This window comes from Nyctereutes procyonoides, unplaced genomic scaffold (assembly GCF_905146905.1).
Source record: "Nyctereutes procyonoides isolate TBG_1078 unplaced genomic scaffold, NYPRO_anot_genome, whole genome shotgun sequence".
In the NCBI taxonomy this organism is placed as follows: domain Eukaryota; kingdom Metazoa; phylum Chordata; class Mammalia; order Carnivora; family Canidae; genus Nyctereutes; species Nyctereutes procyonoides.
In genome coordinates, this window is record NW_026575033.1 from 350,444 (window position 1) to 365,167 (window position 14,724).

Sequence of the window (14,724 nt, forward strand, 5' to 3'; positions counted from 1 at the left end):
TTCCCATATGTGCTCCCTAGGCACATGATTAGGTGATAGAACATAGGGGAAGCACTCTATCTCTTGACCTGCACATTTGGAGAAGCAGAAAGAGAAGAGAAAAAAAAAACACCTTGCATGAAATCTTAAATGAGACATATATAATTGTTTATAAAAAGAGAATTCCATTTAGTTTTATTCAAATGCCCTAGGAACATCAAATTCCAACTCAATGTCATCCTACTTGCTCTTAGATCATCTGTTATAAAGACCTTATTACTGTGCCATTTCCCTAACTGGTAAATAATAAAAGGCTAAACAAATTTATTAATGTTTGTCTTAGAATTCAAACAACTAAGGACTCTATATTGAGGCCAAAAAAAACCAATAAATAAATAAATAAATAAATAAATAAATAAATAAATAAATAAATAAATAAATTGAGGCCAAGATAAATTAGGATAATCTGAAAACACATTCTTATATCTTGGGCAGCCTGTGTGGCTGAGCCATTTAGCGCCACCTTCGGCCCAGAGCCTGATCCTGGAGACTTGCGGTTGAGTCCCACATCGGGCTCCCTGCATGGGGCCTGCTTCTCCCTCTGCCTGTGTCTCTGCCTCTCTCTCTCTCTGTGTGTGTGTCTCTCATGAATAAATAAATCTTAAAAAAATTTTATGTCTTAAAACATCATATTCCAAAGCCATGTAAAATAACAGACCTCAGAAATAATTCACATTATGATCAAAATTACCTGATTCAGGTCACAATAAGTCCTTAAAGAAGGAGTTGATTTTAACTCTCTTGCTATCTTCATAGCTGCAGCCAAATCATTTTTTTTCTCTTCAATGTAGCTTTTAGCCATTATTACACTTGATAGATAATCATCTGTATTTCTTACTACTTCTTCACACAGGTTCTTTTTCCTTCATATAAGATCCCAAAATTATTTTACAGAATTTCATAAATACTCATATGAAAGTGAGTTTATAGCAACTGAGTGATATCAAGAGTAATTTCACTAGCTTATGAACATGGTTTAAAAAGTCATTCAAGTCAATGATAACTAGAGAAAAAGCACAAGGATATAAGTTTGTCACAGATTAAGCTGTCATAGATTACAGCAGACAGATTCTAGATGATTCCACCTAAAAGAGAAATCCTATCTTGTAATCACTTATGCCATTTCAAAGACAATTTGTATTCATTTCCCATAAAGATGTGCCTTCACATTTTAAAATTCTATCAACGGATACAAATTACATAAATATGAGATTTTAAAATAAGATTTCACCAAACCAGAACATAAGTATCAATTACCTATAATCTTTAAAGTAATCACTTAGGCAATTAGCAACTCCTTCATTACTTGTACCTCATTCCTCAAAATATTTTCTGGGCCTCTGATGGAATTACCTTATTAAGGCAACTAAAAAAAATTGTACCAAAAATTTCAGTGTGTAACTTACTCATTTCATTATCAAACAAATGACTTTATTATTTCCTCAAAATCCAATCTTGTCTCAAAAAAAAAAAAAAAAGGAGCGTTTGCCTGCCATACTGAAGAGTAACAAGAATGTGACATAGGCTCTGAAGGCGAAGAGATATTCCAAAAACCATTTTAGTAACCGTGTAAATAATCTGAAAGCATTCTTTAGGTGAGAAAATGGTTATTTTGTTAAGTTCTAGTATGGTTTCTAAAAACTTATGCTTACGGATTGAAGTCAGCAAAATGGCAAAACTAGGTAACTCTAAGGCCTTGTTACCCAGTGGAGATGTCAAAAAAAAAAAAAAAAAAGCAAAAATTGGTTAAAATAATCTTATAGAAACTCTGGACAATAAACAAAGGCATACAACCAAGCAAATGCAAAATCAAGAAAAAGCCACATTCAAAACAGTAGGAAATTCCACAGTATTTTGTTCTTGTCCAGCCCTCTCCTTAGCATGCTATAATCTTGGTTTAATTCCTTCTGTCAAACCAGAGGGAGCATAGCAGACTTTATCTGCAGTGTTCTCACTTGTCTCTGGGATGTCTGAGGAACTACTCTGTTTCACCTAACTTGGAGCTCTGGCAGCAAAAAGCAACATGCAGTACTTGGGAAGGTTGTAGAAAACTAAAAGCAATAGATCCCTGGGTAAGATATCATAAAGACATATTGTAGAATATCCAAGGCTTCCAAAAGCTTGGGTGAGACTCTTTCGGAAATGAATAAATTTAAAAGTAGCTGTGTATATAAGGGAATTAAAAAAAAAAACATACTCAAGAAAACCATACTCAAGCCCAGGGAAGATGCATGTTCAGAAAAGATTCAAGAACACCTTAAGTCTTCACCTGAGGCTGATTCTAAGGCTCAAGAGCATGCTCACTCAATGAAAGACTGCCCCTGGAGAGAGCCAGTCGGCAATGATTGAGAGGTGGCTGTGTTTTCAAATGCCCAATTTTCAACAAAACACCAAAGGTATTCAAAGACATGGGAAAACATGATCCATTCAAAGGAAAAAAAAAACAAGAGTAGCAGAAACCATCCCTGAAGAAGCAGGGATATAGGCCTTAAAGACTTTAAAACAACAGCTTAAAGTATGCTCAAAGAACTAAAGGAAAACATGCAAAATAACCTAGAGGAAATTAGGAAAACAATGAAGGACCAAAATGTGAATATCAACAGACACAGAAATTATAAAAATGAAACAAATTCTGGTGTTCAAAAGAACGATAACTAAAATGAAAAATTCGCTAGAGGGATTCACCTGCAGATCAGAGCAGGAATAAAAAAGAATTAGTAAATCTGAAGCTAGGACAACTGAAATTACAGAGTCTGAGGAACAGAAAGAAAAAATAATGAATAGAACAGAGCCTAAGATACTTGAGGGGTTCCCTCAAGAAAAACAACATATATATTATGGGAGGTTCTTAAAACAGGAGAGAAAGAAAGGTACACAGAAATTATTTGCAGACCCAATAGCTAAAAACTTCCAAAATTAGATAAAATACATAAACTTACAAGTGTAAGAACTCAAAGAAATTTAAGTAGAATGAACTTGAGACCCTCATAGAGAAATAATATAATCAAACTCTTGGAAGACAAATAGAGAATCTTGAAAGCAGTATGAGAAATGCAATTTGTCACTCACAAGGAATCCTTAGTAAGATTATCAGTTAATTTCTCAGCAGAAACCTTGGGGGTCAGAAGGCAACAGGATGACATACTTAAAATATTAATGGGTGCTTGGACGGCTCAGTCAGTTCAGTGTCTGACTCTCGATTTTGGCTCAGGGTCATGAGATTGAGCCCCATGTTGGGCCCTGCACTGGGTGTGGAGCCTGCTTAGGATTGTCCCTTTTTCTCTTTCTCTCTCTCTCTCTCCCTCTCCCTCTCTTCCCCTTCCCTGATCACTCTCTCTCTAAAGAAATTAAAATAAAATATAAAGTGCTGAAAGGGAAAAACCTGCCAACTGAGACTTTTAAAATTACCAAAACTGTTCATCAAACAATAAGGGAAAACTTAAAGAAAAGCTGAGGGAGTTCATAATCAATATATCTGTCCTTTAAGAAATGCTAAACAAAGTCCTTCAGGTTAAATGAAAGGAGAAAAAGTAACTTGTACTTGGTAAAGGTAAATACACGGGCAAATATAAAATCTAGTATTATTGTAATTTTGGTTTATAACTCCACTTTTTATTTTCTACAGGATTTAGAAGACAAATACATAAAATGACTTTAAATCTATGTTAATGGGGGATCCCTGGACGGCGCAGCGGTTTGGCGCCTGCCTTTGGCCCAGGGCGCAATCCTGGAGACCCGGGATCGAATCCCACGTCGGGCTCCCGGTGCATGGAGCCTGCTTCTCCCTCTGCCTATGTCTCTGCCTCTCTCTCTCTCTCTGTGTGACTATCATGAATAAATAAATAAATAAAAAAGATGTAATTGTGAAAACAAAACAGAGGAGGAGGAGATAAAAAGGAGTTTTTACATGCAATTCAGTTAAGTTGGTATCAATTCAAAATAGACTGGTATAACTTAATATATGTAATCCCCCTAAAAATCCACCCATGATAATCATAAAGAAACTACAGAATATGCAAAAAAAGAAATCAGAAGGGAGTTAAAAGATGTCACTACAAAAAAGTGAACAGAAGGTAGTAATAGAGGAACCAAATGATAAAAAAGTCCTATAACATAGTGAAAACAATATGACAAAAGTCCTTCATTATTGACAATTACTTTAAAACTAAATGGATTAAACTTCAGAATCAAAAGGCACAGAGTCGAGGACTAGAGTTCAAAAAATGACAACATATATTTAGGGTTTATAAGATACTCACATTAGATATACAGATATATATAGAATGAAAGTGAAAAGATGGAAAAATACATCCTGTGCCAACAGTAATCAAAAGAGAACTATACTAATATTAGATGAAATACACTTTAAGTCAAAAACTGTTACAAGAGAAAAAAATTACCTATTGAGAGAACACCAAAAATATACAATTAAAGGGAGAAACGCACTACAATAGTAGGTGGAGACTTCAATATCCTACTTCCTACTTCCAATAACAGATAGAAAAACCATATAGAATATCAATAAAAAAATAGACTAAACAACATTACAGATCAATTGTACCTAACAGACATAAAGAGAAAAATCCACCCAACAACTGAGAATACACATTTTCCTCAAGCATATAAGGAACACTCACCAGGTTAGATCATATGTCAAAAACCACGTCTTTTAAAACCTAAATTTTAAAAAACTGAAAGCTTATAAAATATCTTTTCTGGTCACAATGGAAAGAAACTAGAAAACATTAACAGAAGGAAACTGGAAAATTCACAAATATGTAGAAATTCAATAACATACTCCTAAACACAAATGGGTGTGTCAAACAAAAAAAATCACTAGGAAAATATATTGAAGCAAATGAAAAGCAAAAATTTTAAAAATTGACATGGGAGAGGACTTAAGACAGTGGAGGAGTAGGGGGCCCTAAGTATCTCTACTCTCTCAAACACAGCTAGACAGTTATCAAATCCTTCTGAATACCTATGAAATCAGAGATCTGAGAAAAGAAATGCTGCAATTCTACAAAGAGAAAAAAGAAAAGCAACCACTTTTTGGAAGGTAAGAGGTGCAGAGACTTGAATATGGGGTGTTATACTGGAGGATATGGCAGAGGGGAGGGAGCATGCTTAAGGAGGCTACTGCAAAGTATTAAAAGCAGCAGAGCACAAAATGTAACTTTCAGAAGTCTGCTATGTACATCGCTGGCTTAAAAGTGCTCAGGTGAGACAGAATCCCAGGTGGAATAGCATTATCTCAGGATCCCTTGGGTTACAAAAAGAATCGGGGTGTCTGAGTGTGCAGAATTTGCAGGCATAGGAGCATGAAAGCTGGTTTTGAAAAGGTGAGTCTAGGTGCTGGATTTCTGTTCTCTGTTACCATAAACTGCAAACTACTGCACAGTCTTGTAACCAGTTTCCTGGCAGGGGTCCAGCAAAAGGCAGAAGCGTGGCAGGAACCCTCCTTTACCTCACCAGGAGGAACACCATGAGTCTGTGGCACAGGTGTCTGTAAAATTTGAGTTTTGAAACTCAAGTGCCTGAGATAAAAATGCTCATAGTCTGGGTGAACACAGAGATCTGATGGAAACCAGGGAGGCAAGAGTAACTGAGTGCTTTTCAATGACAGCTCACTGAAGAGTAAAGGGCATGAATGTTCAGCTCCAGGGCTAGAGATTGGGGCACTGCCATTTTTGTCCCTCCCATCAGTGCAGAAAGCCTTCAGGGAATGAAACAGCATTACTCAGGGGAATCCGGAGCCACTTACATACACTAAGCCAGGCCCCCTGGCAAGGGAGGAGCATATCCACCAGGGTGAGGGCACCTGAGAATCAGTGCATAGGTCCCTCCAGAATACCAGCAGGAACAACTGGCCTGCACCAAGTTTACTGATCATAGAGGGCTGTAAAACTTCAGCTCTGGGAGAAGTATATAGCATTCATGGTATTTTTTTTATTCTTAAGTTTTTCATTATTATTTTTTGAGTTATTTTTTCAATTTCTCTTACTATTTAAAAATTTTTATATATATGCTATACGTATTTTTTAAATTGTTCCTTTCCATTGTATTTTATTATATATACATACACACACGTTTAAAAAATAGTTTTTCTCTCTTATTTTCTTATTTTCATTTAACAAGCAGGATCCAACAAAACACATCCAGGATCTAGTTTTAATGTTTGTTGGTTTGGTTCCTTTTTTTTTTTTTTTCCTTGATTTGTATGGTTTTGTTTCTGTTTTTTTTTTTTTTTTTTAATTGTCATCTTTTCTTTCTTCTATTCTTCTCTGGACAAAATGATGACATGGAGAAATTCACCCCAAAACAAAGAATAGGATGCATATTCACTTCCAGGGATTTAATCAATATGGATGTAAGTTAGACATCTGAACCAGGACTTAAAACAACGATTATAAAGATACTAGTAACCTTGAAAAAAAGCATAGAACACACTAAAGAATTCCTTATTATAGAAATAAAAGGACAAAAATCAAGTCAGGCTGAAGTTTAAAATGGTATTACCAAGACGGAGTCCCAAACAGAAGTTCTAAAAACAAGGATAAATGAGGCAGAAGAGAGTCAATGATATAGAATATAAAATTATGGAAAATAAAGAAGCTGAAAAGAAGAGAGAAAGAAAACTACTGGATTATGAATGGTGACTTACTGAACTCAGCAATTTCATAATATAAAATAGCTGGATAATGGGGGTCGCAGAAGATGAAGAGGGACAAGGAAAAGAGGTTTATTTGAACAAATTATAGCTGAGAACTTCCCTAATCTAGGGAAGGAAACAGGCATTCAAGTCCAGGAGGCACAGACCCTCCTCAAACCAATAAAAATAGGTCAACACCTCAACACAGAATTAATGAAGCTTGCAAATTTCACAGATAAAGAGAAAATCCTGAAAGCAGCTCGGGACAAGAGGTCCTTAACCTATAATGGTAGACACATAAGACTATCAGCAGATCTGCTCACAGACACCTAGCAGGCCAGAAAGGACTGGCATGATATATTCAATATGATAAATGGGAAAATATACAGCCAAGAATACTTTATTCAGCAATGCTGTCATTCAGACTATAGAGGAGAGATAAAAAGTTCCAGACAAACAAAAATTAAAAGGAATTTCTGAACACTAAACCAGCCCTGCAAGAAATATTAAAGGTGATCCTTTGAGTGAAGAGAGAGCCCAAAAGTAACAAAGACCAAAAAGGAACAGAGACAATATACAGGAACAGCAACTTTACAGGTTGCTGATCAAATGGCACTAAATTCATCCTTCAGTAATTACTTGGAATGTAAATGGACTAAATGCTCCTACCAAATGATAGAAGGTATCAGAATAGACTAAAAAAACAAGACCCAGCAATATGGGGCATTTACAAGAGACTCATTTTAGACCCAAAGACACCTCTAGATTGAAAGTGAGGGGGTAGAGAACCATTTATCATGCCAATGGACATTAAAAGAAAGCTGGCATGGCCATCCTTGTCAGACAAACTAGATTTTAAACAGAAGACTGTAACAAGAGATGAAAGACACTATATTTATGCTCCTAACTTGGGAACAGCTAAATATATAAACCAATAACAAAATTAAACAAACTAATTGATAATAATACACTAATAGTAGGGGACTTTAACACCCCACTCATAGGAATGAACAGATCATCTAAGCAGAAGATCCAGAAGGAAACAAGGCTTTTGAATGACACACTGAACTAGATGGTCTTCACAGGTATATTCAGAGCATTTCATCCTACAGCATCACAATATACATTCTTCTCAAGCATACACAGAACATTCTCCATAAGAGATCATGTACTGGGTCATAAATCAGGTCTTAACCAGTACAAAAAGACTTAGATTATACCATGCATATTTTAAGACCATAATGCTTTAAAACTTGAATTCAACTACAAGAAAAAATTTGGAAGGACCACAAACACATGGAGGTTAAAGAGCATCTTACTAAAGAATGAATGGGTCAAGCAGGAAATTAATGAAGAATTTAAAAAATACATGGAAGCAAATGCAAATGAAAACATGATAGTTCAGAACCTTTGGGATGCAGCAAAGGAGATCCTAAGAGGGAAGTATATTGCAATACAGGCCTTTCTCAAGAAACAAGAAAAGTCTCAAATATACAACCTAGTATTACATCTAAAAAAGCTGTAAAAGGAATAGTAAATAAAGCCTAAATCCAGCAGAAGGGAAATAATAAAGATTAGAGCAGAAATCAATGAAAAAGAAACAAACAAAAAAAAACAGTAAAACAGATAAATCACCTAGGAGCTGGTTCTTTGAATTAAGATCAATAAACCCCTAGCCAGACTCAACAAAAAGAGAAAGGACTCAAACAAAATCACCAATGAAAGAGGAGAGATCTCAATGAATACCACAGAAATAAAATTGTAAGAGTATTATGAGCAGGTATATGCTAACAAGTGAGGCAATCTGGAAGAAATGAATACATTCCTAGAACCACTTCAACTACCAAAACTGAAACAGGAAGAAACAGAAAACCTAAACAGATCCATAACCAGCAAAGAAATTGAAGCAGTTATCAAAAATCTCCCAATAACAAGAGTCCAAGGCCAAATGGCTTCCACATAGAATTCTACAAAAAATTTAAATAATACCTATTTTTAGGTATTCTTTCTCTTATGAAACTTTTTTTTATGAAACTGTATCAAAAAATAGAAATGGAAGGAAATTTTCCAAAATCATTCTATGAGGCCAGCATTACCTTGATCCCAATACCAGATAAAGACTCCAACAAAAAGGAGAATCATAGATCAATATCCCTGATGAACATGGATGCAAAAATTCTCACCAAGATATTAGCTAACAGGATCCAACAGTACATAATAAATAAAATAAATAAAATCTTTTCAATAAATGACTTCTAGAATAAAAAAAGGTTAGTTTGAGATTTTTCTCAGTTCTCAAATTCTTGTTTTTTAAAAAGATATTATATTTATGTAATCTCTATACCCAATGTGAGGTTTGAACTTAGAACCTCAAGATCAAGAGTTGCATGCTCCAATGACTGAGCCAGCTGGGCACCCTGAGATTTTTTTTACTTCTTGAGGTAGGTCTGTATTACTATATACTTCCCTCTGAGGACTTGCTTTTGCTACATTCCAAAGGTTTTAGAGCACTGTGTATTAATTTTCATTTGTTTCCATATATTGTTTTATTTCCTCTTTGATTTCCTGGTTGTTTAATAGCATGTTGTTTAATCTCCATGTATTTGTAGCCTTTCCAATTTTTTTCTTATAGTTGGCTTCTAAAAGGTTAGTTCTTTGAATTAATCAAAACTGAGAATTATTTACACTAACAAAAAGAGAAGAAATGACTTTCTTCCTTAAAACCAGGAAGAAAGTAGGCACATGATGATCGATTTTACAGAAGTGAAGAGGATTAGAAGAGAGTACTATGGACAATTGTACGCCAAGAAATTGGATAACCTAGATGAAATGGACAAATTCATAGAAACACACTACCTACCAAGACTGAGTAAGGAAGACACAGAAAATCTGAACAGATCAATAACGAGGTGATTATATCAGCAATCAAAAACCTCCCAAAAAAGAAAAGCCCTAGGCCAGATGGCTTCACTCATTAATTCTACCAAAACTTTAATGAAGAGTTAATGGTGACTTTCCTGAAATCTTTTTAAAAAACTGAAGGTTGGGAATACTTCCTAACTCATTCTATGAAGCCAGCATTACGAAAGCCATATGAAGACACTACAAGATAACTACAAATAAGTATCTCTTATGAGTATCAATACAAAATCCTCAACAGAAGATTAGCAAATCAAATTCAGCAGCATATTAAAAGGATAATACATAATGACCAAGTGGGATTTATTCCTAGAATGCAAGGATGATTCAACACATTAAAATCAATTAATGTTATATACCACAGCAGAAAGAAGTAAAAGTCCCTACATGATGCCCTCAATCAACGCAGAAAAAAAGATCTGACATATTTCAATACCCTTTCATTATAAAAACACTCAATGTACTAGGAATTTAGGGAAACTCTATCAACACAAAGGCCACATGTGAAAAACCCACAGCTAACAGTACACTAGGTAGAGGAAAAGCTGTTAGGTCTTCACTAAGACCAGAGACAAGATCAGGATGTGTGCTTTTGCCATTGCTATTTAACATACAATTCTAAGTTCTAGCCAGAGTAATTAGGAAAGAAAAAGAAATAAATGACATCCAAATTGAAAAGAATATTTATTTTATTTTTTTTTTATTTTTTGAAAAGAAGTAATATTATTTATTTTTGCAGATGACATGATCTTATATGTTTAAAACTTTAAGGAGACAGATCTATAGATCAACAGAATACAATTGAGATCCCAGAGAAAAACCTTCACTTAGGTGGTTAACTGAGTATGGACAATCATGCCAAGACCTTTCCATTGAGAAAAGACCATCTTTTCATCAAACGGTACTGAGAAAATTGGACATCCCTATGGGAAAGAATGAAATTGGACCCTTCTCTCATGACATACAAAAATTAACTCAAAATTAATCAAAGACCTAAGTGTAAGTGCTAAAACTGTAAAACTCTTAGAAGAAAAAATAGGGGGAAAAGCTTCATAATATTAGATTCAGTAATGATTTCTTGACAAGGATACCAAAAGCACAGACAAAAGAAAAAATAAACAGAGCTTTATCAATAACTTATGGATCAAAGAATGCTATCAAAAGTGTGAAAAGGCACCCACAGAAAGGGAGAAAATATCTGAAAATGACACATTTGATAAAGGATTAATATCCATTAACATATAAAGAACTCCAATCCCAGAATAAAATAAATAATTCAATCCAAAGGACTTGAAAAGACTTTTCTTCAAAGAGGATATGTAAATAAGCAATAAATAAGCACATGAAAAAATATTCAACATAAAAGAAAACACAAATCAAAATCACAAGATTCTATCATACCCATTAGGACAGGATTATATAAAAACTCCAGGAAACGTTGGTAAGGATATGCATGCACTACTGGTGAGAATGTAAAATGTAGAGCTACAGTAGAAAACTTTGGTGCTCCCTCAAAAAGTTAAACATAAAATTATCATATGCCACTACGCTGGACACTTAAAATAATTTTTGTTATGCATATTTTACTGCTATAAAAAATGTTTAAAATGCATGCACATAACTTTTAACTTAAGCGTTATAATTAAAGACCATATGTGAGATGGTATCAATATGGAAGATAAAGAGTATCAACCAATTCACTGGCAGAATCCTAATGGGATTAAAAGAAAAAGAACTAAGAGTCAAATGGACAAGTTACCACTACTAAATATATTGCTTTTGTCATGTCAAAACTTTTATGATGTTTCTTGAATTGAAAATACAATTAAAAATTATTAAAGATCAAATATATCAAATAATTTTAAGGTGATATATATGCAATTATGTGGTATTTGTTTAGAAATGAGTGTTAGAAAGTATTAGAGTATTATTTGCTTTGATGCAAATTAAACACATGAAAAAATGATGGAATGATGTGTAAGAAAAAGCACGTTTGCATTTTCCCAAGTAAGCAAAATTCTACAACATGCAGATTTTGAAAATAATTTTTCTGTGCTGTTTAGGAAAGAAGCTTAAATAACAGTTAGCTATAGGACCAGATGGCAAATAGCCAAAATTTTTTGAAAATGTACAAATTGTTCTTCATTTTCAAGTTGTAGACATCAGTCTGTGGGGATTACCCATTACTTTCCAAACTTATTTAAAAGCTACTTAGTACTCAATCTACACAAAGAAACAAAGTGACAAGTTCATGTTAAAAACTTCAGTTTCACTGAGTCTGTATTTTTATTACCTGGAATCAAGAGAAGTAAAAAGCTGATCAAATTGTTTCTCCAGAACCTCTATAAGACTGACCGTTTCCTCTTTTGTTTGGTTGTGTATGTGTTCAAGCATCTGGAAAGAACATAATACAAAGATCTAAATTGGTATTTTTATTTTATAGAAATTGTACTGTCCAAATGATTTTAAAAGTAAAAGGTACTTTTTGGAATTTTCAAAGTAACCACACAAAAGGAGATTAGGTGATAAAAATGGAATAAAGTTACAAGGTTCAACATTAAATCACAGTATTTGTCAGGAAGATCACATCTTTGTTGGCACTGTGCACTGATAAACTGGCGAAAAGGCCTAGAAAGTCCACTAAGTCTTCTAAACTTATTTCTTTTTATCATTACAAGAAGAGTCATTCTGGAGAGCTGAATTTCTCTCTGGCTGTATTCCTTAATTGAAAAAAAACCTTAATATGTAATATTAAACATACTTGAATTAAAATGTTAACTATTCCACATCTTTGCATTTTATGACAAAGAACTGTTGCTTGAGATCTGTGACCCTTTTTTCCTTCCATCTTCTCCCTTTTAGAATAGGAATGTCTATCCTATACCTATCCAATCAATGTATTTTAGAAACAGATTATCTAGTTTCACAGGTTCAGGGCTGGAGAGGAATTTTGTCCCAAAATAGATCATACCCTGAGTCTCAGCCATACCTGATATACAGAAGATACTTAGATGAGATTTTTGGACTTACAGTTGATGCTGGAATAGATTTAAGACTAGGTTGGGATGGGGTGAATGTATTTTGCATATAAGAAGGACATGAATGGGTAAAGAAGATGTGGCATATGTATACAATGGAATATTACTCAGCCATTAGAAATGACAAATACCCACCATTTGCTTCAACGTGGATGGAACTAGAGGGTATTATGCTGAGTGAAATAAGTCAATCGGAGAAGGACAGGCATTGTATGGTCTCATTCATTTGGGGAATATGAAAAATAGTGAAAGGGAATAAAGGGGAGGGGAAAAAATGAGTGGGAAATATCAGAAAGGGAAACAGAACATGAAAGACTCCTAACTCTTGGAAACGAACAAGGGGTGATGGAAGGGGAGGTGGGCGGGGGGTGGGGGTGACTGGGTGGCAGGCACTGAGGGGGGTACTTGATGGGATGAGCACTGGGTGTTATGCTATATGCTGGCAAATTGAACTCCAATAAAAAATAAATAAATAAACACAATAAAAAAAAAGGACATGAATCTGGCGGGGGTGGGGGAAGGGTTAGAGAACAGACTGTTATGGGTTGTATTTTGTCCACCCCTCTCCCAAATTCATATGTTGGGGTCTTAACTCCTATGTCAGCTATAATCTTTTGATTGCCTTTGTTGTAAATTTGTTGTTGCTGGGTGCTTAGGAGGTTGTTCTTTGTCACTAAATGAGTCTCTCTTTTGGGAGATGAACTAAAGGAAGAAAGAAAGTAAGATTCTTTGTGTAAGGGTATACAGCCAAATAATGAGCACTGTTAGAAAGATGATCTGCGATACTTCCAAACAAAATTCAGCTCACAGAAAGAAAAAAATCATGGTTCTTTACTAGTGCTCCAATTTCAGTAGGCTGCTAGCAAAACAATGCTGCAAGACCAATCCTAGCAGGCTATAGGAGTTTTCCATTCTTTTGTATGTTTCTCTGTCATTGGATTATCATGCTCAATAACCTAGTGCTAAACTCTAACTTCAGTGATATACATCTAAATATGCACATTTAAAAAGAACATGCCTTAATTTACTATAGAATTGAGTCATTTAAAATGCTTACTTTTACAGCAACATTTAATTGTTCAAAATTATAGCCTGCTATCTTCAACGCTTCATCAATTTCTTCTGCAGTTTTAGTTTCCTAAGAAGGGGAAGAGAGTCCACATACAAACATAAAACATAAAAATAGATGCTTACATACATCAGTTGCAAAAATATCAAGCTACAATTTTGACTACAAAAGTAACACAGACCACCACAGAAGTCTGAAAACAAAAATGACACTTAGTTCTATTTATCAAGAAATTAAAAACCATTAACACTTTAGAGTTTTGATTATAGATTATAGTATTCCAGATTTTTTAAGAGGTCTTTTAGAAAAAATAGAATGTTCTGTATAACCATTTTCCAACTTAAAACTATCTTGAAAAATTTATCATGGGAGTAAATGCACATACATGTAAAATTTAAGTTTTAAAAGAAGATTATAATTTGGCTATGTTAAAATTTAAATTTGAAGTAAAAGCAAGATTAAGCACTTTCTCCCTTCTCCCTTAGCTCACTAAAAGTCTCTTTAATAACAGCATTTTGGAATTTGTTCTATTTCTAATCTTAAAATAATACATTATTTAAAGTTATAGTAACAGGTAAAATTCAATCTTCCAACAATAACATCATCATCCTCACAGTGAATGTCATTAGGCCTTTTGGCTGCGATTAAAATGGGAAAATTGCATTCAGAATTTAGAAACTTGTACTTCACACAAGTTTCACATAATCTAGATTCAATAACTAGGTTCAGGGAAGTTTCCTAAGTTTCCCTTCCTAAAGGGAAGAAGCTACGTATGATTAAATGTTAAGAACACTAACACAGTTGGTCAAAGGGAAAATGGGCTGCCTTAGGAAGAAATAAGGATTATTCGCATATTTAGAAAACAAGAGATTCAAATAAAGAGTGTAGGTCTACCTCTTACCTTTATGCTTCCAAAAAAAAAAAAAAAACTACAGTTATAGGGACCATGAGAGGAGAGGAGAGAAGAGTTAAGCTACAAGACACAAGTAAAAATGTTTGGTTTCACC

The 14,724-nt window shown here is 34.3% G+C and overlaps 1 protein-coding gene across 1 annotated transcript in view; it reads right to left on the minus strand.

The window, feature by feature from the left end:
- The window catches only part of RNF17 (ring finger protein 17), a 122,082-nt gene that overhangs the window by 90,972 nt on the left and 16,386 nt on the right, over nucleotides 1–14,724 (minus strand). The window contains exons 5-7 of the mRNA XM_055317208.1: nucleotides 13,706–13,786; nucleotides 11,904–12,004; nucleotides 731–902 (exon numbers count right to left, since the gene is read on the minus strand). Coding sequence (XP_055173183.1) covers nucleotides 731–902; nucleotides 11,904–12,004; nucleotides 13,706–13,786 — 354 coding nt within the window. The remainder of the gene's footprint in view (nucleotides 1–730; nucleotides 903–11,903; nucleotides 12,005–13,705; nucleotides 13,787–14,724) is intronic.